The following is a 25,095-nucleotide window of genomic DNA, read 5'->3' as shown; positions in this document are numbered from 1 at the left end:
CTCCTTTTTCTGCGCTCCTGGCCCCTCACCATGTTTTATTACGCTCCCGCTGAAAGAAAAGGTGTCTGTGCGTTCTCTATCTCTTCATTTGGCTCCAGGGATTTCCCTTTGATTTGGAAAGAATAATTTTTCAAATTCCGCTATAAAATATACAGGAGAGAGAAAAAGAGATTAAGCTCCAGGAATGTGCACAGGTGTTGATGTTTTGTTCAAATAATGAGCTTGCGGTAAATTTTCTTTAGTATTGCTCGTGTGAATGGTCAATTCTTATAAGTCTTGTAAGCAGTGCTGTTCACCATTGATTTACACGGCCTGGTTTAACTTTGTCTTCAGCCTTCGAGATGTGAAAACGTTGCCAATATTCAGCAGGTGCCTCCAAGATACCAGGAGCAGCATGACAGCCCCTAATTTGCTCTCGCCCTGGTCTGCCTGGAATATTGATGGGGAGCAGCCAGCTATCTCCTGGTGGGCAGCTGTCTCTGCTTTCCTGTGGCATGGGATTGTCCACATTTGCATTTGCAAACAGAGGCTTGCTCAAGTGTCACTGAAGAGAGGAGGTGGAGCCAAAAGGGCTTTAAAAAGGAAAAGGAGTCGTTCTACCTTTCAGAAAGGGAAACCGTGTTTGGGGAGGAATTGTATCTCCCTATTTTTTCTTTCAGCCTTGTCCAAGGGTCGTGGCTGGAACTTTCCATCAATTCTTTCCTTTCTTTTTTCTCTCTAGCGTTTGCCTGGCCGCTGTGCCTGTCACAGTGAAGTCAGCTGCAGGCCTCCAGAGCGTGGCTGTTAAACTGAGAAATTTGTCCTGAGGGTGTCAGGTATTTCTTCCTGGCTTCCCCAAAACTTAGCCACAGGAGTCTTTCTGGGGGTGTCCCTTTCAGGCTGCATTTGGACGCTGCCTTAAGTTGCAGGAGAAGGAGCTGGAGGAAAACAACAGCAAAGCAGCAGAGTGAGAGATGCCCCAGGGCCGCAGGCCGACCTGGGGGGACACGCTGGGGGTCAGACACGCCCCCCTTGGTGGGGCTGTGCTCAAGCAAAGTCAGCGTGCTTTGGATTGAAAGTTCAGGGCCTTCAAGATTATGCTGCTCTTCCTTAGCACTCTGTTGCCAGCAGTTTTTGCAGCTGCTTTCGTTAGCGTCTCCGCACGGCCGCGCTGGGACTGTCCTGCAGGCCCTCCCTCGGGAAAGGGGCATTCTCCCTGTGTGGGTAAGTAATCCCCTTAAAAGGAGGGCACATCTTCCTGGAAACTGCCCCCGGATGCCTGCTCGTTCCGTCTTGTGCACTTCAGCTCTTTCCTTTCTGATGTGTCTTTGAGTGTGTCTATTTGCTTAATTCTCATTCTCCGATGCATGTACATTTGGGCTGTTTCAGCTGATCTGCTGCCAGCTATGGAACGTCAGGGCTCTCAGTCTGTTCCTCCGCGCGGGCGGGCATGTGCTCCCTTCTTCACTAGCCCTGTGCTGCTTTTCACGGAAACCTCCGTCTTTATTCTGACGTGAGGAGTAACTGAACACTTAGTTGATCGGCTTTATATTGGAAACTGGGAAACAGATGGCTTTCTTCTTTTTGAAATTGTCTCTATATAAGCCATAAAGAAAAAAAATCCTTCCTTCTAATAACTTGGAGTAAGAAATCAGAAGTTGCTAAAAAATCTGTCAAAAATGGGAAGGGAGTTGGGAACAAATGTGGTTCCATCACTGTGAAGGGAAGTTTCAGGTTAAACCTCCTCCCCTTTCTCCGCTCTCCCTTGCTTCTGAAGCTCTGACAGCTCTGGGTCTTTTTTGTAGCAGGTGCATTGTAACTTTGAGAACTGCTAAGAAATGACAATGAGAAAGCGTGCCATGCCCCCTCCCATAGTAAATGGGTTTTTATTCAAGGGAAACAGGACTTTTACTGAATGCAAATAACAATCCTTCCTAAGGACTTTGCCATAAGAACGTCACTCCCTCCCTCCCTCTGTCTCTCTCACTGTTGATTCATTTTATTCATTTCTTGGCTAGGTCTCTGACCTGCTGCTCCAGCAAGGCAGCCATTTCCATCCGTTAGAGGCATGAACTGCCCTAACTTTCCTTTCCTGTCTTCTTGCCCTTTTGAAAAGGGATCTGACTCCCCAAAAGAGGTAGATTGAGGGAAATACAGTGAAATTTCCAGGAGAGAAACCTCTGGACGACAGCACAAAACAGTGGAAATAAAGGGAATAGTCAGAGCCAGTTTGCTGACGGCAGGCGCCCGCCTGGCTCTCCCGGTGAGGACGGTGAGGACGTTAGGGACGATGACGTGGCGCCCTTGCTCAGCATCTCAGGACTGTCTCCAGGCGGCACTCACTGCAACAGGCGAGCAGAACCTCAGGTGTTAGAACGAAGGACTGATGCTAGTTGTCTCTATGTTCCCAGCACCTGGAAATTCTTGCTTTCATAGGATGCACTCTGTAAATTCTTGCTGACCTGCTGATCACATAATCTTAGAGAACAGCAACAGAAAGGGGTGACAAAGGACAAAAATGACCCCATGACCCTGTTACTCAGCTGTTGGAGGCAGAAGTAAAAGTTTTTGGACACAGTTACGTGGAATGGATGGGAGCCTCTCTGGGGTCAGAGAATTTTCCCAAGAGTAGTTGGCAAGTGACCAGAGTCAGGCACTGCCACCTGCATGAGACGAGAGGGGAGATGTGGGAGCCATTCAAGAAGCAGAGCCCAAGAGAGCAAAAAACTGGCAGAAATGAACTTGAGAGCACTGCGTCAGAGTCTCAGGGAACAACACGATTCTCGCTAGCAAGCGAGCCTGTGCCCGTGTTCCTTGGCACCCCTGCTGGTGCTCAGAAGTGCCTTTACCGAGGCTGGCTGCACCAAGTAAACTTGAAGCCCAGGATAGAGAGTTCGGGGGACTGTGACACAGAGTGGAAGGAGCACAGGTGTTAGAAGCAAACACACCTCGTTTCAAATCCATGCTGCCTACTTAATACTTGAGCTATGTTGGAATATTGCAGAGAAATAATGGTACCCCCTGTCAGGATCGTTGTGGGGAATACGTGAGGTGACACATGAAATGCACCTGGCACACGTGTCCTCTTGGCTACATCTCTTTGATCAGATCGCACCATGAGATGCCTTATTTGCACAGTGCAGTGACATGGCACAGACCCCACACAGTGTGGAACGTCTGGATGCCACTTTGTGACTCTGCCTCTTTGCTCCCTGGTTCCTTGCAAGGCACTCCCTGCTTTACACTCCCGTCTCATGTTAGCTGATAACTGCCTGGGTCACACCCTGTGCCCTCTGCATTTCAGAGGATAGTGTTTCTCCTCTCTAAATAGATTTGGTGCCATCATCTATTTTTTCCCCCAATTAAGTTCTGCTTGCTTTATTTTTCGCCCTTGGCATTGAGACAGACCACCACTGGCCAGCCTGGCCCGGCAGGAAGAAAGCTTTGTGGTCTGACAAGATTCAGGTAACTTGACCCAAGATTGTCGCTCATGTGACTGCTGGTCAGACAACTGCACAGAATTGGGTGTTCTTTTCATTTCCCCCTCCCCCGCCCTGCCTGCCTTTTTCTTTCTTTTTTTGATCAGCTGCATATTCTGTTAGCTTCTGTCTGAGCTACAGTAGGTCAGGAGAGCAAGGAGAAAACTGCTGGCAGGTGGCTTCTGAACTTTGAAGCCTCTTTGCCCTGCAGGAGAAATATCCGTTGAACAAAGGAACTGTTCCTGTTTGCTGTCTGGAGCTGCGTTATTTGTATGAACTTTCTTGGTAAATAAAGAGTAGGGAAGAAGGACAAGCCAGGCCTCTGAGAGCTGGCTGCACGAGGGGTCCTGGGCACTAAGGGAGCCAACAGGGGATCACTTTCAGCAGTAAACAGTGAAATCACTGATTTCAGCACCGGCTAAGGCTTGGTCAGCTTCCCAGTCATGTGCAAACCAGAGTAATTCCATGATCAGAATCCTGTTTGTTTTTTCAGCCAGAGCAAAAGTTTTTTTTTTTAATCTAACTGCAAAGAAATTACAGAAACGATCTTTTATGCACACCACGTGGATGAAACCACCCCTCTGTACCGAGGGGTTTGTGGTCTTCAAGGGGCAGTTAAACTTAGTGGTAAAGAGCTTAAGTTTGGAGACAGGTCTGGGTTCTAATCCCAGGCCTGCTGCTTGTGAACCATGTGTCTCATTTTCCTCGCTGGGAAATAAAGATAGGTACTCCTTTCTCCCAGGATTGTTCTTGGGATTGTGTTCAAGTGTCCATCAGAATCGCCAATGTCGGGGCTAGCACCCAGTGCATCTGGGTCAGGGTCTCGTCTAGGGGTGCAATCCGGGCATTGTGGTCTTTGTCACTTTCCCTTGGTGCTTCTCATGGGCATAATGGGCAGCCCAGGTGTGGAACCGCTAAGTTAATACGTGGGAGGTGCACAGATGAGAGCTGGCATGTAGTCGGCACTCAGTAAGTCTTAGCTGCTATTAATATTTTTATCATTGTTAAAATTACTTTTATTCGTGGTAATAGTAATATTTTCTAAATGTGTCTTGGTTTTGTCTATAATAATTGAATATTTTTTTACACATGGAAAAATGCCACATTGAGAAACCTAATGGTAGTTTTACAACACTAAAAATTGCAGACAAGGGGCTGGCCCCGTGGCCGAGTGGTTAAGTTCGCACGCTCCGCTGCAGGTGGCCCAGTGTTTCCTTGGTTTGAATCCTGGGCGCGGACATGGCACTGCTCATCAAACCACGCTGAGGCGGCGTCCCACATGCCACAGCTAGAAGGACCCACAACGAAAAATATCCAACTATATACCGGGGGGCTTTGGGGAGAAAAAGGAAAAAAATAAAATCTTTAAAAAAAAAAATTGCAGACAAAATAATGTCAACATACGTAACTTGTATTTTTGTCCTCAGAAGAAATGTTTATTAAAAATACAAAAACATATGGAACTGGTTTGAGTGAGTGCCCTTGTGCAACTGTGGCTCCAATGTTTGTTTTTCTGTGACATCAACTGATAAAAAATTCCACTGAGTGCAAATTAAATCTGCTTGTTAGATTTCTTACCAGTATTAATTTTATTTAATGACAACAGCAAAAACAAGCCACTTGAAACTGATAAGATTATTTAAATTTCTTGTGTATTTTTCCTTATGTTTGGAACCAATTTCTCTAAGATATTTTTTTGAGGAAGATTAGCCCTGAGCTAACATTTGCTGTCAATCCTCCTCCTTTTGCTAAGGAAGATTGGCCCTGTGCTAACATCCGTGCCCATTTTCCTCTATTTTCTATGTGGGATGCCACCACAGCATGGCTTGGTAAGCGGTGCATAGATCTGCACCTGGGATCTGAACCTGTGGACCCCGGGCTGCTGAAGTGGAGTGTGTGAACTTAAGTGCTGTGCCACCAGGCTGGCCCCATCTCTAAGATTTTTAAAGCTGTTTAGGGCTCAAAAAGGAATGATAAATTAGTTCTTTAGATGAATTTACATTTTTGGGGTAATTAGGGGTTGTCCAAATATTTGACATTCACTTTAGAAGTTGGAAGGTGGGAATTATTTGCTTGTGTTCAGAGTAGAGCAAGTAGTTGATCGTTTTCCATCCAAAGTAAATGGGTTAGTAATTTGGCTCAAGTAAACTCAAAATCTTATTTACTATCTATAAATTTGCACCTGATAATCCATTTGAAATAATTGCTTGTTTAGTATGAATAGTCGGGGTTTTTTAATGTCAGTAGTCGCCAAATTCCATTCCATTTGTAAAAAAATTAACACGTGGGCATATGTTTCCAATATGTGTTTATTTATTTATCAGTTACTTACATGCTATATATACTAATATTATGGACTTTATACTACACACAATATTTCTAATATTTTCTTTCGACACAATCACGAGCCATCTCACAGTCTCTAAGTGGTACCCATCCTCCTTGGGAAGACCGTTTTAGAGAAGCGGTACACTGATGGAGTAAATGCTTTATCTTTCTTTGCTATTAGCTCAGCTCCTTTCACTTAAGCATGAAGAAATAAGAAAGAGGTTTGCTAATTTTTTTTTTCAAGTAAAGGGGAGTTATTCATAGTGAATGACTTTTCTCAGAGTGTGTAATGGTAGAAATAAAATTTGCTCCCTAAGTTGGCTAACAGTGCCCCAGGATCGCTCCTGCAGTAGGGTTAGGCTGAAATTCTTCCATTAAGACCAGAAGGCTGGACCACATCCCTAAGGATGGGCTGGAGTTTCAGAAATTCCAAAGCTCTATGGCCCGCTGGGGTCACTATACCACAGGATTTTTAAATAAAAATGGCCTGTGCCTCCATCCTATGTTCTGGGGAACCCAGTGTCTCCCCTCTCTGTCTTGGAGGATTGCTGGGCCTGGGGACGGTGATGTGGAAGGGAAGGCTCTGTGACCCCATGGTCCTTCCACTGAGTTATCGACTACCCCTGCACGTCGCTGCCCCCGGGTGCTGTCCGTTCCCCACACGCCATCCCCTCACCCCGCACACCCTGTTTGACTTCTCTGGAGAGCCAGCGCTGCAGGCTGGGAGGGTACAGACTTTACTGAAGGCGTGGCGCAAAAAGTCCTGGGCCAGTCACCAAACAAGGAAAACAAAGTGCTTTTCATTCTTGTTCTTAAAAGTTCAGCGATTGTTCTCTGTGGAAAAGACGCCCTCTGTCTTCCTGGGGTGGGGGGCTGCTCCGCCGTCTCCATCTCGGCCCGTGGTCCTCCCTGGGCTGTGCCGATCTTCCTTCCCCAGCCGCCCTCGGGCCTCCTGAGTCCAGCTCACGCGGCCTACGGCCTAATGCAGAGCACTTTAGACTTCTTTCTCCTCCAGTTTTGTTTTCCTCATCACATTCTGGGCCTCCTTTTTTAAATTAGAAAAAAAAAATTACTAAATAGCATCCGGAAGTGTTTCGATAAACAAAACAGTTGTTTCTCTGAAGAGAAATTCTGGCCACAGGTTTTAAAACAATCATCTCCCTGTTCTCCCCACAATGGGAGGATGTGATGTGTGAGACACACGTGAGGATTCCTGGGGCAGGTCCGGGGTGGTGGGAGGACCACCTGGAGAGGAGACGTCCGCGCTCTCAGCTGGGGAGCACTGCAGCATTCCAGGCTGGCAGGAGGGTCCTTTCTTCGGCCTGGTGGACCAGGTCAGAAGAGAGGCAGCACCGAGGCTCGAGGCTCGGAGCTCTGGTCTTGGCCGGCGATTGTAAGGTGCGCTGCTGGTTGTCTTCTCCGTTATCACCAGTCTTTAAAGAGGGTCTTATTAAAAGTGAGAGATTGATCTCACTTGTGCTGAGGAAAATGCCAGCAGCTTTTCAGGTGAAATGGTACAGGGAGTGTCAGGTGGGAGAGAGCGTCTTCCACGCGAGCACTGTGGCCTCACAGTGGAGTGGCCAGAGGTGCAGGAGGCAGGTGGGAGCCACCAGTGGTTGAAAATGAGGGAGGCAGAACATTGCCCAGCGGTCAGTGGCCTGCTATCAGTGACTATATCTCCTCTGTTGTTTTTATCATTGACTTACGGAATTCATTGTACTAATTTATATGTTGTCTCTTAATCCAGACAGAGTTAAAAAATCAAACATTGACCTCGGATGAAAGGTAAAAATTTCTTACCTGGAAAATAAGCCTTCTAAAAATCCGTTCAGTATTCTTAACCTTTTAGTCACTTTGATTGTGGTGAAGAAAACTGAGAAGAAACTAGTAATTTTCTAATGTGTGTAAATTGCTTGGCCTAAGATATTTCAGAAATTATTTTAATGAGGCAGTTCTCGTAAATTTGTTATGAACAGAAAACTTAAAGACTCAATAAGTAGCCTCAACAGCTGGACCCCACTGCCTTGGAGAGCTTTTTCAGAATGTTTGGGTTTTTCAGAATGCACTGTCTTTGAAGGAATTCCTAAATGTTTTTCAAGCAATTCTCAAATTCCAAGAAGCAGTTTAGTGTTTAGTTTAGTTTTAGTTATTAGTTCAAATATGAGCAATGCTAGAGCTAGGAAACAGAATGTTAGTTTTGGTATGTTGTAGTTTCTAATGTTGGAATTAGAGTTAACTTTAAGAAAGAACTGGGAACAATGACGACAACAACAGCAACAAGAAAAATCCTGACCATTGGCACATAATTGTCCCCATGGTGTGTTTACTTCTTGCCCACAGGTCAATACTTTCATCCAGAATGCTAACGCTTGTCACATCGAAGGAAGCGATAGCTGGACGTTAGGTAAACCAAGAATGCAGATTCGTTTTGTAGAGATTCTGTATTGAAAATGAGGTGGCGTTGCACACCGCCACTCCAGTCCCATGCCCAGCTGCCCCGTTTGCCGGGGCCCACAACAAGAAGATGATTGAGAGCCGGGCCTGGAAGAATGAGTAACATTTTTGCCACACGTATAAGAAAAATTACATTAAACCGAAGGGACCCTCACACTTCTTGAAAGATCTTGCTATATCTGAAAACACGTTTCCATTTCACTTTATATGGCCAATGTTACTAACCTCTGAGGGCAACTGTGGAATAAGGCATCCCTTAACATCATCATTCATCTTTCCTCCATCATTCGTCTTTCCTTAACATCATCTTTCTTCTCCATGCTGGAAATGAGTTAATGTATAGAAACTTCAGTCATTTTAGCCAGATACAAGGCAGGAACTCCTGCTCTCCTCACCTCTTGACCTTCTTTCTGAGCCTGGAGTTTGAATTGGTGTGTGCGTCTGTTTTCACTGATGACCTTGATCTTATGGTTCTCCCAAGCCTGGCCAACCAAGCTACTGTCCCGCAGTGTCTGGGTTTCCCAGGCATTTCCCAGCGAACAGTACACTGGAATTGGTGTGAGCGTGAAGGCATCTGAGAGCCAGCACACTCTGGTGACAGGGATTCATGGTACACACTGATTTATTGTCAAAGCCCCTCCCAGTGTCAGGATGGAAGAGGATGGAAAGCGCTGCCTTCTTCCTCCGTGCAGAACAGCAGTCAGGGTGCTGCCCACCGGCTTTCAGTGTAGTGAGTGCATCTTGCTTACGAGGTGGCTCTTTTGGTGAGTAGGTGGTTGCTAGGATACAGACAGTCCTAACCATCGTGGCAGCTTCCTTGTTCTTCAGCACACGGTGTATCAGTTGAGAAATCGTGTTCTAGTTCATTCTGTTCAACACTTTTCTGGTTAAAATGTCGAAAGCTTGAAGAAGGATCTTTCTTCTTCCATAGACTCCATTCTTGTGTAAACAGATCAAAGATGGAAAATCGGTCAGACTCAACACTGTCATAATATATAGTTGCTGTGTATTTGGGGCTGTTCCTTTATGAGGATTAAAAACTTGCCCAGAGGCAGAAGCTACCAGGGGTCTTCCGGTGTTCCCCCCCTCCCCTCTGAAGCATACAATCATTCTGTCTACTATAGAATTTTCAATACAAAGAAATCGAACCTCTGCTTGGTGTGCAGGGAAATTGCAAAGGTTACTGTCATTAGTATTCATTTGCTCAGGATATGGAACTGTATATCTTTTCAGCCCAAGCAACACTGTTGAGAATCTGAAAAACTCTAAGTGGATCTAAAGGCTTATCATGTTTTGGAAAACAAATTTGAGTAATCAACTAAAGCTTTTATATTTCTTGGTTTTTCTAATGAATCGTGGCAAAGAGTTCATGTAAGAGGGAAAAAGAAGATATATGAAGAAAAATTTCCATCTAGAATCTCAGTGCATTTAAAAAGTACCCAACAGTGCCCACGAGAGGCTAATAGGCGACTGTCTCTCAGTATTGATCTGTTAGCTTCTGGAACAGAGGGCTCAGCTGAAGTGCTGTCCATGGATCTCCCTTTTAACAGAAGCTATGTTGATGATATGAAGGGACCAGGTCTTATTACTTCCAGCAGACAGGATGAAATGCCATTTTTGAGACAAAGGGTACATTTTAAACAGAATGAGTTGTGGTAGATGCTTTACACAAGTGGATCGATCCTGTTACAGGAAACAGGGGAGCCGTTTCGGACGGGTGTTTCTGGTGTCACACTTGTTTGTTGCCTTACTTTGCTGGAAAGAGTTGTCTCCCCCTTAGTGGATGCTCTACGCCTGGCAAGTGTGTTAGGCCTCGGCTTTTGAAACTGATGAGGTCCAATTACGTGGCGGATATGAGTTGATAGTACTTAAATCGTAGGGAAAGTCTTTCAGTATATCTAGTTCTTTATGTTGAAAGCACCTTGAAGGTAGGACTGAGATTTCCTTTTATATAAATTACACCAATGAATTAGCTCAAGTCAATTCAACAAATATTTTTTCAGCATCAGTTGTGTTTTGGCTGACAGTGGTGACGTCACTGATCCCGATGCCCACGGTCTCCTGACGGCACAGTGGGGTTCCCAGCTCAGAGGGCCAGGTGCGGGCTGAGCTGCAGTTTACCTGATGGCGTGTGGACCGTATTAGTTGGATTTGTCAAAACTAACTCTCACAAAATCCAACAAGTGGCTGAAAAACCTTCCTGCACAGGAACTGAGGATCGCAGACAAGGCTAAAAATGCAAGGCCAAGAGAACCATGAGGGAAGGACAGCACTGACCGTTCTCTGATTTCTAGAATAAGCTCTTTGTTGGCTGCATCGGAGGCAAAAACAACGTAAATCTCTCTAGACTTGACAAAAAATAAGAGAAAAAAGAGAGATTAAGAAAAAGACAGCCTGGAAAATGGATTTATGCTTATTTCTAGTGATGAACTTTGCAACAAGTGTAAATTCCCTCTAAACGTTAGCTAATGGTGACAGGAAGCCCTCAGGACAAGTGTGATGTTTGCAAAGGAGTATCCAGAATGTGAAAACAACTTCTTACGACTTTTACAGTCATGTTCAAAGTTGTGATATTGAAGGCCGTGTTTACTAAGCTTGATGAGAAAAGTTAGAAGGTCCTTGAGGTTTCTGACGTTATGGCCAAAATGGAAAGCCTCATCTCGTTGGTGGAAGACGCCTCATCTCGTTGGTGGAAGACGTGTTCCTCCTGCTTCCTGCTGTGGTCAAACACGGCTAAAATAACACATGGAAAACCACATGATGACAGATTAAAATGTGTCCTTTCGTCAGCAAATACTATTGAAAGCTTCACAGCATTACTGAAACTTTGAAGAAATTACTATTGGGAAAATTACACAGTAGGGTGTAATTATAGGTCTTTCTAATATATCTCAGCTTATAGTATTTTCTAGAAACTAATAATCAACAATTACTGGGAACTTACTATAAGTGAGGAAAAATTCTAAGCACTTGGTGTGAATTAATTTATTTAGTATTCATAGTAATCCGATGAGGTAAGTACTATTAATATCTCCGTTTAAAGATGAAGAAACCTAGGCACAGAGAGGCTGAGTAGTGAGCTGAAGGTCACACAGCTAATAAGCTGTAAAGCCAGCAAAGAATCAGCATGGGTATTCTGTCTCTAGTGCCAGTGATCTTAGCCACTCTTGTATGTGCCTCTCTGTTCCAACAATGAAAGGCACAAAGGACCACAATCGTTTTTCATTCGCCAATAGAGGGCAGATGCATCAGAGCAGAAATTTCCTCAGTCGTCAATAACTTCTTTATAGATTAACAAATGTGCTGTGAAAAAGATAGTGTAAGTGCACCCAGGGTGACGGGGCCACTGCGTTTCCTGGAACATGAACTGAAAAGGGTTCTTGGGGGAGGTTCCAGTGGGCCCTGGCTACAGTTCACTGCCGTCTCACAGGCAGGCAGCACAGCAAAACCATTGACACTGGAGCTGCACAAAGTGCTACGGGGCGTTGTTGGTGTCGTTACTCCTCTGAAAACCAGACTAAGCTGGATTCTGTATGTTGGCTACTTTATGTTGGCTGCGGAGTTACTGTGAAAATATTTGTCCCGTAAGCTTCCTGCAGTTTCTTTAAGCAGAGCACTTAGAATAATCAAATGTTACGTATTTTTCTTTTTAAAAAAGGACAGGTGTTTCACATGTTTTTTGACCTTTTCTGTGATGACAAATGGATGTCACAAAAAATAACTAAAACAAGAGAACTTTACTCCTCTGAGTTAAAGGTGGCATTCTAATGAGGAGTGGGAAGTGCCTGCTGGCAGTGAGAGGTCTGTGTGTGAAGGGAGCAGTTTGAGAACAGATGCTGGACGTGTTCTCACTGACATGTGATTTGGTTGTTGAATCAATGTTAATATGTCACCTATTAAGAACTCACATGTGTACACTCTTAAAAACACCTGTAAACAGAGTTTTCCAAACTACCTTTTAAAAACTTCCAAATAAAGAATCTTTGTCCCTTTTAATCCATTGGTTAAAAATGTAAAATACAACACCTTCTGGTTAGTTTGTGTTTACTGAATGAAATCTAGGAAGATAGAAATTTGCTAGTCTAATTCAACAAAATTTGTGAATAATTGATAGATGTAATTAAAGAGTATATTTTATGATTTTATACATACAGCCAGTGAAGCATTTCTTTCATTTGCTATAGATATGATTGTGAAACATCTTTTTTGTCTACGACAGCTGTCAAAGACTAAATAGCAAAACATTTTGAACTTTAAACCAGATTTTGGAATTCCTACAAATTCAGTCTTTTCAGTAAATGTGAACTAATCAGAAGGTATTGCATAATCTCAATTTTTAACATGCTGAAGCCCTTTTGGGGCTGTGGGACATCCCCAGTTGAAAATGTCCAGCAGAGAGTAGAAAATAGAGGGGCAAAACTCAGAAAACAGGTCAGCCTAGTGATTTCTGAGTCTCGCCACATGTAAGTGTGTGTGTAAAGCATCTGGAAAGACTTTTCTAACGCTTTAATGTTGGCAAATGCATTTTAGTCTGGTAACAGTAATCTTTAAATAAAACTGAGCACAATTTTTGCTGACAAGCTGAGGGACATTTAAACATGCTTACTTAAGATGAAGGGTCACCTACAGCACAGGAACCTTATAACGGGGTTCACTGTTCTGCAAAACTGAGTTATTATGAGTTTTTTAAAAGTTGTACTGAGATGTGATATTAGCCAAGAGATAGACACATAAATTAATGGAATGGATGAGAAAGTCCAGAAATGGACTTACACAAATATAATAATTTGATCTTTTTCAAATGTGCAAAAGCAATTCCATGGAGAAAGGATAGTCTTTTCAACAAATGATGTTGGATCAATTAGACATCTGTGAGCAACACAATGAACTCCAACCTAAACCACATGCCTTATACAAAGATTAACTCAAAATGGACCATGGATCTGAATTTAAGATGTAAAACTGTAAAACTCTTAGAAGAAAACATAGGAGAAATCCTTGTGTCCTGGGGTTAAGTAAAGAATTTTAGAAATGACACCAAAAGCAGGATATACAAAAGAAAAAACCCTGATAAATTGTACTTTCTCAAAAAATTAAAACCTTTGCTCTGCCAAAGGCAATGTTGAGAGGATGAAAAGACAAGCTGTGTGCTGGAAGAAAGAATTTGCAAATCACATATCTGACAAAGGGCTTATATGCAACATATATATTTTTGAAAGCCTTTCAAATGCAACGATAAGAAAACAAATAACCTAGATAAAAAATTGGCAAAGGACTTAAGTAGACACTTCACCAAAGAGAGTATAAGGCTGGTAAATAAGTCCATGAAAAGATGTTTAGCATCATTAACTATTGTAGGCTGAATATGGCCCCAAATATGTCTGCGTCTTAATTGCTGGAACCTGTGAATGTGAACTTACACAGCAAAAGAGACTTTGCAAATGTGATCTTGAGATGGGATGATCACCCTGGATTCTCCAGGTGGATCCTAAATGTCGTCACCATGGTCCTTATAAGGGGGAATGGAGAATATCAAAGGAGGAAGAATATCACTGAATCAGAGAGATATTTGACGATCCTACATGCTGGCTTTGAAGATGGAGAAAGGGGCCATGAGCCAAGGAATGCAAGGAAGGCATTATGTATGGGATGCAGTATATTAGAGAATTAGATATAAAGTTATCCAGGTGATGTAATTGTAGGAATTCATTTAAAGGGACCCAGTTTCTAGTCAGTTCCTGGGATATGGATGCAGAGAATCCAGCCTTGTGGAGAATGCGCCTAGAACAGTGTTTCCTGAAGTGGGTTCCTTGACCTGGTATACACGAGATGCTAAAGAAGAAGAGTTTCTGGTGAATTCAGTTTGGGATAAGCAGTACAGCACGATGTTTAAAAGCTGCAACCTGTGATCAGAAAGACATGGCTTTAAATCCCCACTTTGTTATTTACTGGCGGTGTGACTTGTGGTGAGGGAACTGCCCTAAACTCCAGTTTCTTCTTCTGTAAAATGAAGATGCTGAGAGCACCTCCCTCCCGGTGTCACTCAATTAAATGAAATAATGCATTCAGTGTGCTGCTACCCCAGAGATAACACGCAAGATGTTGGCTATTACTATTCTGATGATATTCACCACCCACCCTCTTGGAGAATCAAAGTGTGTAATAGCACATTAAAGACTCTGAGAAGTCCTATTGAAAAAAGCAAGCGCAATTTTGCAGCACCTGCTGGTCTCAGTGACTGTCCTGAGGACGTGGGAGTAGACCTCTTGAGCTTGACAATAAGGATGCGGTTGAGCGTCAGGTAGGGGCTGTTTTCTGCTTTGGATGACGCCTTTCTACCACCACTCAGGGTGGCAATCTTCATTCACATTTTACAGAAAGCAAAATTGAGCCCCAGAGCTTTCCTTACAGAATTCAGATTTAAATTCCCATCCCCAAGCTCCCCTTTCTGGATGTATAATTCCTGAATCGCCTGGCTTCTCTCTCACCTGCCCTGAATGTTGACATTAACGAATAAGCTGAGAACAAAGCTGTGACTGCCCACAAAGGAAATGTGTGCCCTTTTAAGTACTGTAATTGAGAAAAAGAGACAGTATTAGTGTTTTAGAGTGAAATAAAACTTTCTGCACTTCATAAAACCTAAGATATCATTCAAGTCAGCCCCGTGGGAGGAAGTAATGGATGGCTCCTCCCAGGGGGCTGACAGAGGCTCAGTGTGAGGAGCCATCCGTCCTTCTTTGTGGCATCCATCAGTTTAAATCTACACTTTTTCTCGCGCGTTGTTGAATCCTGAAGGTCTGAGCTCTCTTTCACTTTCTTCTCCTGTGAGCCTTCAGGCTGTCTTCAGAGTGAGAGCAGGAAACCTGTGGTGCTGAGGGCAGGTGGCAGCATTGGCTTGAGAGAAGACTAAGGTTTCTTGCTAGTCTGGGTGCCGGTATCATTTCTCTGTTAACTAGGTCACATGAGCCTTTGCCCCCAGGGCCTGCAGAAGACAGTCAATCTGCCTCCTCACTCCCCTGTGTGGGCCACTCCCCCAGACTCAGAGCGCAGGGAGAGGAACCGGTTGTGAAGTATTCTGTTTCTGCCCCCCACTTCCAGCATAACCTGCTTTTCGTGACTGACCTCTGTGCCATGGTGGCCCTGGTTCTTGTAGTCACTAATAAAAATCGCCACTATGCTCCAGACATTCCGGACTCCTTTCTAATTCCCGAAGATCCCCTCCTAATGCCCAGGTTGAGAAGTCAGAGGTTCCCATTGGTTTGCTGTGACCTCTTGGCTGTCTTCAGGTTTGTATTCTTTAGAAATGATGTTTTATTCTCTGTGCACCTGCCTCTTACTGAACCGCACCCAAAATAAACACCATTGGTTTTGACATGGGAAAGTTTAGCTGTTCAAACACGCACCTGCGATGACATTCAGATCCACAGGTTGTACCACACGTCGATGTTTATAGAGTCTTTGACAGGTCTGAAAAAACACTAACTCAGTTATCACTTTCCAGTGATAGTACAGGATAATGACTATCACCAAGGCTAATTCTCAAAGTCTTTCATTTTCTTTTAAATCATAATACATTTCATGTCTACAAATACTCAGCCCAGGGCCTGGTTGACAAAAGATGATGCTGACAGTGTAGGAAAAATGCACAGTGTTTTGAGGAAGTGGAATTAAAATTGGTTACATAAGTAACATGAAGATTGTAATGTCTTGACACATAACCCAGACCAACTCAGGAAAGAATACTGGATTGGGAGGGCAGGGTCTGGGTTCTAATTCCAACTACCACCACCTAACAAACATCGTTGAACTTCCTCATTTGAAGTAGATCCATGTTTTCCAAATTCACCAGGATGTAAGCGTCACCTGTAGTGTCTGTTCAAAACACAGAGTTCTAGCTCTCAGCCCAAACCGTGCTGAACTGGAAACTCAAGGGGAGGGATCTGCAAAAGATACACACTCACACACAGACACACAGCACCCTGTGTGATTCTTTTGAATAAATGATTTGGGGCCACACTGAATTAGGTAATGTCTAGGGTCTCCCAGTTCTAAGGGGCTGTGATATGACCTGGATGCTGCGATTCACCTGTAAATGGGAAAAATCTGAAAATAAAATGTATTAGTTTTTCATCCTGAGTGTTTTTATAAATACTCTGTTTTTCAAAAAGTTGCTGAACAGAGGAACGTGATTTTCAATTGTTGATTTGCCCAAAATCGCCTCCAGTTTCCAGGAAAGATACAGTGCCTTTTCATGACCAGTGGAGAACAGAAGAATAAAGTGTTCTATTGTGGGGGGAAAAAAGTGTTGCTGAAGTTAACGGTATGGTTTGTGTTTTATGAATCTAGGTATTCTTCAGATTTCTTTTTTCTCTTTGATTTATTGACTTTAGTATCTGGCCTCTCAGCTCATGGTGGCATACTGAGGATAGATGAGATCAGATGGGAAAGCTTGTTATTGTTATTGTTATTATTCCTGTTAGCAAAATACGATAGACTGCTTTCATGAATTTGATAGCTCTGCTCGTGTCTTTGCCTTTGTTCCTGTTGGTAAAAGCCCAGACAAATAAACAAAACACAGTCATTTGTTCATTAATGTATTGATTTATTAAGAAATTTGGAGCACCTGTTATGTACCCAGTATTGTGCTATGTTGGGGAAGGAAGACCAATGTGTTTAGAGTGCCTTTCCTTTCTCCTTTTTTTACCTGGAGACCTCCCATTTACTAATAGTTTTAAATGATTAAATGTCGTATCAATCTCATCGATGTATCAATGCATTAGAAAATTAAAAATATACGTTGGACACATTTATTCAGTTTATGGAGAATGCATGATACTCATTTTGAGGAGAGGGCTCCTGGCAGTAAATCCATAGGCCCACAGCACTCTATGGCCCGTGGCTAGTAGCTGTCGGTTTAGGGCGTCTTTCCCTGTGTCTTCCTTTCCCCAGGAAGCAATGCTACAGGAGAGGTGGTTCCACCAACATTCTAGTCCGTGGGTTCAAATCTGAACAGTGGCACAGCCCTGTGTAGTGAGACCCTGGCTGTGGGAATAAGCAATGGTGAATTACATTTGTGCAGTGCTCCATAATTAATGAAATAGTCTCAAACTTATAATTTCATTTCTTTTCCCACCAGTCCTCTGATATGGGCAGGAGAGATCCTGTGGGATGTTCAGAGAAGCTGGTGAAGCCAGGACTGGAAACCAGCCCTCCTGGCTCTCTGTCCAATGCCCTTTCCATTTCTTCTCAGATAGCTCTGATCTTCCAACCGAGTGGCAGTGGAGAATGGGCTCCCTACTACGCATCTGTGCAGGGAAGCTGGCATTGTGGAAACGCTCCGGGAGGAGTGATTTGAGCTAACTCTCTTGAACATTTGTGCTGGCACCTATTTCAAACTCACATGATCTTATACTTCTCTCTTCCTCTTGTATCTCAATTCCGACATATCCTCTAACATGGGGTTAATATTTTCTGACTCTAGAACATAATCCCCGAGTAAGAGGATGTTATTCCATCATCTTGTTTAATCCTGAGAACAATAAACACATTTATTATGTCACATTAAGGTATTAAAGTTTAACGTGAAAACAGAATGGAATAAACCCAGCAAGGTAGTGAGACTATATTAGAATTCTTAACCATTCCCTCGCTCATCCCAGTGGTTCCAGTATCTAAAGGCAGAGTGGCAACTGTCTCCTCACCCTCAGGCAGGTGAGACCAAGGAAACGAGCCTGGCTGCAGAGGATGAAACTGTCCCCTGGCATCATCTTGGAGCATCAAAGACAAGCTGTGTATGGAGTCAGCCAGTAATTTGTGCTGTGTTTTCCAAAGAGAAGGATCAGGCTTCCGAGCAGGTGTCGCATACCTAGGAGTCAGAGGGGGTGGGTGGCTTCACCTGGAACAGGACTGGACCCCAGGTGTAGAGTTGGGTACAGGGCAAGGCCCTGCAGGAATCAAGAAATCCAGGGAGCCCACTACCCAGATTTAACAAGTAAAAAAAAAATAGGGCACCTCATTAAATTAGAATTTCACCTGCACAGTGAATAATTTTTTAGCGTATGTCCCATGTAATGTATCTGCAATTCGCATTTAACTGGCGTTCTGTATTTTATGTGGCAGTGTTAATAAGGACAAAATATTTCAGAGCTTTCACAGGGTGGTATTTCAATTTTTCCTGCTTCCACATAAGATCTCTAGTTTTCTCCATGCTCTTCTGTGTCATTACCCTGAGGTCTCTGTTCATAAGGTGAGACTCGGAGAGGGGATCCGTTTCCAAAATGATAGTATCTGTAACTTTATTTCCAAGTCACATAATTAAATTTTATATTCACACAGACCCTTTCCACGATAGAATACAGTAGGTGGTTTCTTTTTGAACATAAAGTGGCATTTTATCGATAAGAGTAGAAAGTATTTTTCTCTTCAAGTGGTTCTTTGTTCGTAATTTGGCAATGCTTATTTCTGACAATCAATTTGTGGAGAAGATGATTTACAAAATTGTGAACATCCACAGGAACTCTTTATTCTCTATACAATAGTCTTTTTTAAAATATAAAACCAAGAATTAAAAAATTAATTCTGCTTGGGTGCCAGCCCCATGGCCTGGCCTAGCAGTTAAGTTCACATGCTCCACTTCAGTGGCCCGGGGTTTGCAGGCTCGGATCCCTGGTGTGGACCTAAACCGCTCGTCAGCTGTGCTGTGGTGGTGACCCATGTACAAAATGGAGGAAGACTGGCACAGATGTTAGCTCAGGGTGAATCTTCCTCAAGAAAAAAAATTCTGCTTGTAATGGTTGTCATGGAGATGTATTTTGTCTAAATCAGATAAAATATCATTGAAAATATACAGTTTTCTTTCTTTCTTCCCTCTCAGGTCCTGTGCCCTTCTTAATTTTCTCCTATGGAAATAGTATCTTTAGGATTGATCTGGAAGGAACTAATCATGAGCAATTGGTGACAGATGCTGGCATATCGGTCATCATGGATTTTCATTACAACAAGGGAAGAATCTATTGGGTAGATCTAGCAAGACAACTTTTGCAAAGCGTTCTTCTGAATGGGACAAGGCAAGAGGTAAAGTACCATTTTCCACAGTACTGGAAGGATTTTTGTCTAGGCTGACAAATATGATGTAGTGAATCCGTAACGTATAAATGAAAATTACAATTCAAAGGTGTGTCTGGCACTTGCAGGTGTTTATTTAATCTGCGTCTGTGGTATCACACTATTGAACAAGCCCATGAATGTGGCATTGATATTCAGAAGCCCCCAAAAGGAAAAACTGAGGATGTCAGTGTAATTTTGAAAATAAGTTTATTAAGTCAGATCACCATATTATAGATTAAAATAGATTATTTTAGGGGCTGGCCCCGTGGCCGAGTGGTTAAGTTCGCGCACTCCGCTGCAGGCGGCCCAGTGTTTCGTTGGTTCGAATCCTGGGCGCGGACATGGCACTGCTCATCAAGCCACGCTGAGGCGGCGTCCCACATGCCACAGCTAGAGGGACCCACAACGAAGAATACACAACTATGTACCGGGGGGCTTTGGGGAGAAAAAGGAAAAAATAAAAAAAAAAAATAAAATAGATTATTTTAATAATAGATTATTTTATAGATATTTTATAGCTATAATAAATATATGTAAATATAATAAAATAATAGATTATTTTAATCTATAAAATAGGTTAATCTATAAAATCTGTAGGTTAAATCAGATCATTTCCATGATGATTTTCTACTCCACTGGTTCTTGGCGGGGCGTGATCTTGCACCCCAGGGGCATTTGGCAGTATCTGGAGATATTTTTGGTTGTAGAGACGGATTGGGGTGGAGGGAGGATGTGTTTCTGGCATCTAGTGGGCAGAGGCCGGGGATGCTGCCGAACATCCTGTCACAGGCAGCACGGCTCCCACGTCAAAGAATTATTGGGCCCAAAACGTCAGTAGTGCTGAGGTTGGGCAAACCTGTTTTATCCGTATAAAATCTCTGTCATGGGTTTTGGCACTTGAGATTTAGGAAGAAAAAATTGAAAAGAATTTTATTCTCAAGGTGTTTGCACTCTGGAAAAAAAATAAAGCAGATGACAGATATAAAATATTTTGCTTCAAGTACGTACAAAAGATCTTTAATCTTTCTTTTCAACTGGTAGAGCCCTTAAATGAGGCCCAGGAGGAATGTTCTCTATTCCTGGGAGGTGGATTACAGAGGGCACGTGAGCAGAGAAACCCTAAGCATTTATTCTCAACACAAAGTGCACACTGTTTGGTTTTTTTTAAATAAACCTTTCTTGCTCCAATTATTCTTAAAAGCTTCAATTAGGTGCTAATCTGTTTATCACATCTCTAATATTGCTAATCTCGCTGTTAACAAGGATGACTATGGTTATTCTCTGGCCTCTGTAGAATAGTTTCAAAATCTTGAGTCTAGAGTCTAGAGAATTTCACAGAATAGCCAGATACATAAATAGTTGTTAATTTATGTTAAGTCATTGGGAAAAGATTGGCTTGAAGCCCCAAATCCATCATTATGTTCACTCCTTTGGGTTAAAACATTGTTTATAAAGGACAAGCATTAAATGCAAACAGTTTACCTGGGTGAGCTGTGTCTCAGTATACGGACAATTGGTCGAATGGATCAGCTAGACCGCTTTGAGATATAGGAACAGCACAGGCTCATGAAATTGTTCCATCCGCCCAATTCCGACTTCAGAGATGTGACGTCAGCAGCTGGGGATGGTGATTGTGGGCATGTTCCCACCGCGGAAATCGCAGGTGCAAATCGGGGCCCGTTTACCTGCGCAGGCTGGAAGTAGGAGAGAACAGAGGCTTTTTGTTTGGTGTTTTTATCACAAGAGAGCAGGAAACACTGCCCACCCCAGAGGCAGAAAGAGAAGCCCTGCTCTCCAGGTCACAGGTCATGGCGTGAGGCCCTGAGGACTTGCAGAAAGAAGGGCCTGATGGAGGAGGGGCCCCAACGAGCAGTTGACCTGCTCTGTAGCTCTGTGCACAAATTCCAAAGGAATCTTGTCAGAATTTGGCAAAGCTTGGAATTGGGCCCAGGTCGGATTCTGGAAAATTCCATTAGCAAATGGAATTGAATGAATTGTCTTTAAAGTAGCATTGAAATTCCACTGTTACTATAGTTGAAATTAATCCATGATGGTTGATTGCCTGATTTCAATAAGTATAGGGTAGTTTTCTCTTTCAAAGCCATGACGTAAATATTATGCCCAGAAATATTCACACGGGAGGGTTAGCATTACTGCTTCAAAACAATGCCACCGTATCTGTGACTATTTTATCAGTTAAATAATTTGGGGAGTGCACAAAAATGACACGTGCTTAAAAGAATAGACTTTTATAAAAATGAAATTTTCATTGCGAATGGGGAAATATTAATAATAATTTTGGAAATTTGATTTTACAGAGAATATGCAATATAGAGAGAAATGTTTCAGGAATGGCAATAAATTGGATAAATGAAGAACTTATTTGGTCAAATCAAGAGGAAGGAGTCATTACAGTAACAGATATGAAAGGAAACAATTCCCGTGTTCTCTTGGGCACCTTAAAATCTCCTGCAAATGTAGCAGTTGATCCAGTAGAAAGGTAAATTCTGCTGTTTTTGGACATTGAAATATAATTCAAAATCTGATGAAAATTTGTGGAATCATAACATTGTGAACCCGAAGGGGCCTTCTCTTTGAGACCCAGGCCCTCTTTTACAGTACACGACCCCACTGTCAATAGGAGGGCAGCCTGGATTTGAACCAGTGCAGGCTCCCTCCACAAATAGCATTCCTGACCACCGTGGTTTCCTGCTTTGGAAGCTTAATTCTCCTTCTAGCTTGAAATCGCGTGGAATTTCCATAACAGAGCAATAAACACTTGTTGAATTGAATTTTCATTCAAAATAGTCAGACTTGTGCACTCGGGGACTTGGGGACAGCGGACAGGTGGGGACTGCTGAACCTCTGAGAGAGTCAGCCCTTTAAGTGACGTTACCTTCAAGGATGCATCTCTGTGGTGTGTCTGCCCTCAGGCTTCTCTTCTGGTCTTCAGAGGCGGCCGGCAGCCTCCACAGAGCAGATCTCAATGGTGTGGAAGAGAAGGTTCTGTTAGAGACATCAGGGAAAATAACAGCTGTGTCACTGGATGTGCTTGAGAAGCGGCTCTTTTGGATTCAGTACGACAGAGAGGGCGACAATTCCCGTGTTTGTTCCAGCGATTATGACGGAGGGTCTGTCCGTTGCTGCAAACATCTTACACAGTAGGTTCTGCTTTTGGTACAAAATAAAACAATTGCCCTTTGAAGTTTGTGTGATAAGTTAATTTTACTTTTGTCAACTAAACTGGTATAGTGGTTTGGCACAGATTGTGGGGTTCAAAAGATTTGAGCTCAGGTCTCAGATTTACCATTTATTAGACGAGTGACTTTGGGCCGTTTACATGAATTCCTTCGTCCTCAGTTTCCTTTAACATGAGGATAATAATAGTACTAATTTCTTGGGGCTGTTGTGAAGATTAAGTAAATCAACGTGAATAAAAATAATTAACAGAATATTTGGCATACAATGTTCCCACATGTTGGTCCTAATTATTCTCTTTGGAATTATGGTGCCATATCAAAGAAGCACCTATCTTTAAGTTGATTTGCTGTCTTGCCAGTAACTGACTCTCCAGCTTGTGGCAAGAGGCAGAAATTAGACAAGCGTGAGATGGACAAAACCAGAAATCCATGCTTTGTCTGCTCCTATTTTATTTCCATCCCACTTTTGTGCTCATTAGCAAAAGAATGAGACAATGAACCTGGACATTATATCCTATTAATTAAGATTATGACTACATAAACAAAATTTTAAACTTAGTATCTGTCTCTAAACCTAAATGAGAAACAATTGAAAAGGTGGGTGATTAAAATTCAGACAAATTGAAATGAAGGGAAAGTTTCATAGGCCTGGGAAGAAATGTTCTGCCATTCTCTAGTGTTTTTTCCTGCTGTTTTTAGGCACAACTTGGTTGCAGTGTCCCTCTTTGGTGACCGTATCTTCTATTCAACGTGGAGAAAACAGACAATTGAGATAGCTGACAAATACACTGGGAAGGATGTGGTTAGAATTAACCTCAGTCGGTCCTTTGCACCACCTGCTGGAATTAAAGCTGTGCATCCCCTCATGCAGCCTGAGGCAGATGGCGGTGCGCAGGCATCTGGTGAGTCATCTTGACCTCGAACAGGGTCTGGCAGTTAGTCCGCAGCTGGCTACTCACTCAAGCTGGACACTTAGGGGTCATCCTTGGTTTCTCCCACTGCCTCACACCTAATTTCCAATCTGCCGCCAAATCCTTTGCATTCCTACCTCCTAAATACGTCTGAGATGTCCTCTTCTCTATGCCACCACCATAGTCCAAACAACCGGCGTTTCCTGCCCAGCCTATTGCAGTAGCCACTCAACTAATCTTTCTGTTTTCCCCTCTTGCCTCTAAATAGTTAATCTAATCCACTAACTCCCCTGCTTAAAATTCTGCCAAAGCTTTCCTTTGCATTTAGATTGGAATGCAGTGTTTTAGCAGGCCTGTCAATACTTGGCCACCCTGATGCAGCACCCTGTCCCCTGCCCTCACCAGAATCTAACACGGTCTTTCTGTGGTTCCTCAGACACCCCAGCTCCTCCAGGCCTTCAGGCTTCTGCAGTCGCTCTTCTATCTGCTCAGGCTTCTCCTCGGTTCTGAGCTGAAGTGTCCTGTCCTCAGGGAGGCCTTCTCTGGTCATCCAATCAGAGTAGGCCCCTTCACTTCCTCTTTTTCTCTTATTTCTCCCTTCATCAAACTCATCGCAAGGTGTACTTACGTATTACTATGCTCTCTTTTTGATTTTCTCTCCCTCTTGATTATAAGTGCCCTGCAGGCAGGGACTGTGTCAGTTATTCTTTATTTAATTTCAATGGTTATTTATTTATTTATAAATAAAGAATTTTAGATAACGTTAGTCAAATGAATGGATTGACTGAATCTAGTCACAGTCTCAAATTTCTACTTTCAGCTGTAGTCTTCTCTGTTCCAATTTGTCAGCATATCATTTTTTTTTAAGGTGAGCTCTTCAATATGGCATATATACCACATAAATGATGTTACGCTAACATTTGCTTTACGTAAAAGTTTTATTTCAAGAAGACTTTGAAATGTATTTAATCTTATCCCCAACTAGCCTTGTGAGATTTCAAAGTAGAGATGGAATTGTATTTTCTCTTCTTCCTATCTGCTGGATGCCACTAGGGTTTGGTACGGGTGTGGGAAGTGCTAGGACTCTGAGGCCCTGCCACAGTTAGCGTGTCTGTGTGTTCATACCTGCCCCAGACGTGGCTCTGAAGAGAGCGGTGGACACTGAACAGGGGCACAGGCACGAGATTGCTGAAGGGAGGCTAGAATCTAGGGGAACCGATGTCCTCATATCCTCAAGCGGGAGACTAATAGTGCAAATGCTTTTTATCTGATTTCTTTAAAAACTTAGAAAGAAACTATAATTTAACCTGTGTAATGCCTATGCTTTCAAGGCAGTTAATGAGGAACGGCCAAAAATAAAATAAATTCCAAGACTTGAAGTGTTTATTCACATAAGTTATTTTTTAAAAATTGATTTACTTGAATTTATGAAGCAAGAGTTGTGGGAAACAATGCAACTGTGGGTTGCAGCGCAACCTGAAATAGCAACAACCTGGTGGCAACACTGTAAAATAGATGGTGACCATATTCCACACAGAAAGGCGGTGAATCTGATACACTCCGGATAATTTCCATGGGAAATTTTGGCTCAAGCTGTCTTCACATAAGACTTATTGTCCAAGTGGTGATGACTTACAA

At 42.9% G+C, this 25,095-nt stretch overlaps 1 protein-coding gene across 10 annotated transcripts in view; it reads left to right on the top strand.

The window, feature by feature from the left end:
• Positions 1 to 457: 457 nt before the first annotated feature.
• The window catches only part of EGF (epidermal growth factor), an 81,331-nt gene continuing 56,693 nt past the window's right edge, over positions 458 to 25,095 (top strand). For 5 of the 10 annotated variants that reach the window (XR_011537785.1, XR_011537784.1, XM_070611714.1 and 2 more), the window contains exons 1-5: positions 549 to 1,203; positions 19,114 to 19,313; positions 21,665 to 21,846; positions 22,280 to 22,507; positions 23,246 to 23,448. Coding sequence is in view for 7 of the 10 variants with exons in the window: in XM_070611714.1 (XP_070467815.1) it covers positions 1,077 to 1,203; positions 19,114 to 19,313; positions 21,665 to 21,846; positions 22,280 to 22,507; positions 23,246 to 23,448 (940 nt within the window). In the remaining 3 variants the exon portion in view is untranslated. Of the gene's footprint in view, positions 1,204 to 19,113; positions 19,314 to 21,664; positions 21,847 to 22,279; positions 22,508 to 23,245; positions 23,449 to 25,095 lie in introns of all 10 variants that reach the window. The other 5 variants (XR_011537786.1, XM_070611717.1, XM_070611715.1 and 2 more) reach the window with 3 other exon arrangements.

The sequence above is a fragment of the Equus przewalskii genome, chromosome 2 (assembly GCF_037783145.1).
Source record: "Equus przewalskii isolate Varuska chromosome 2, EquPr2, whole genome shotgun sequence".
Taxonomy (NCBI): domain Eukaryota; kingdom Metazoa; phylum Chordata; class Mammalia; order Perissodactyla; family Equidae; genus Equus; species Equus przewalskii.
Note: the sequence above shows the minus strand (reverse complement) of the source record. Positions and strands in the feature narration are given on the sequence as shown.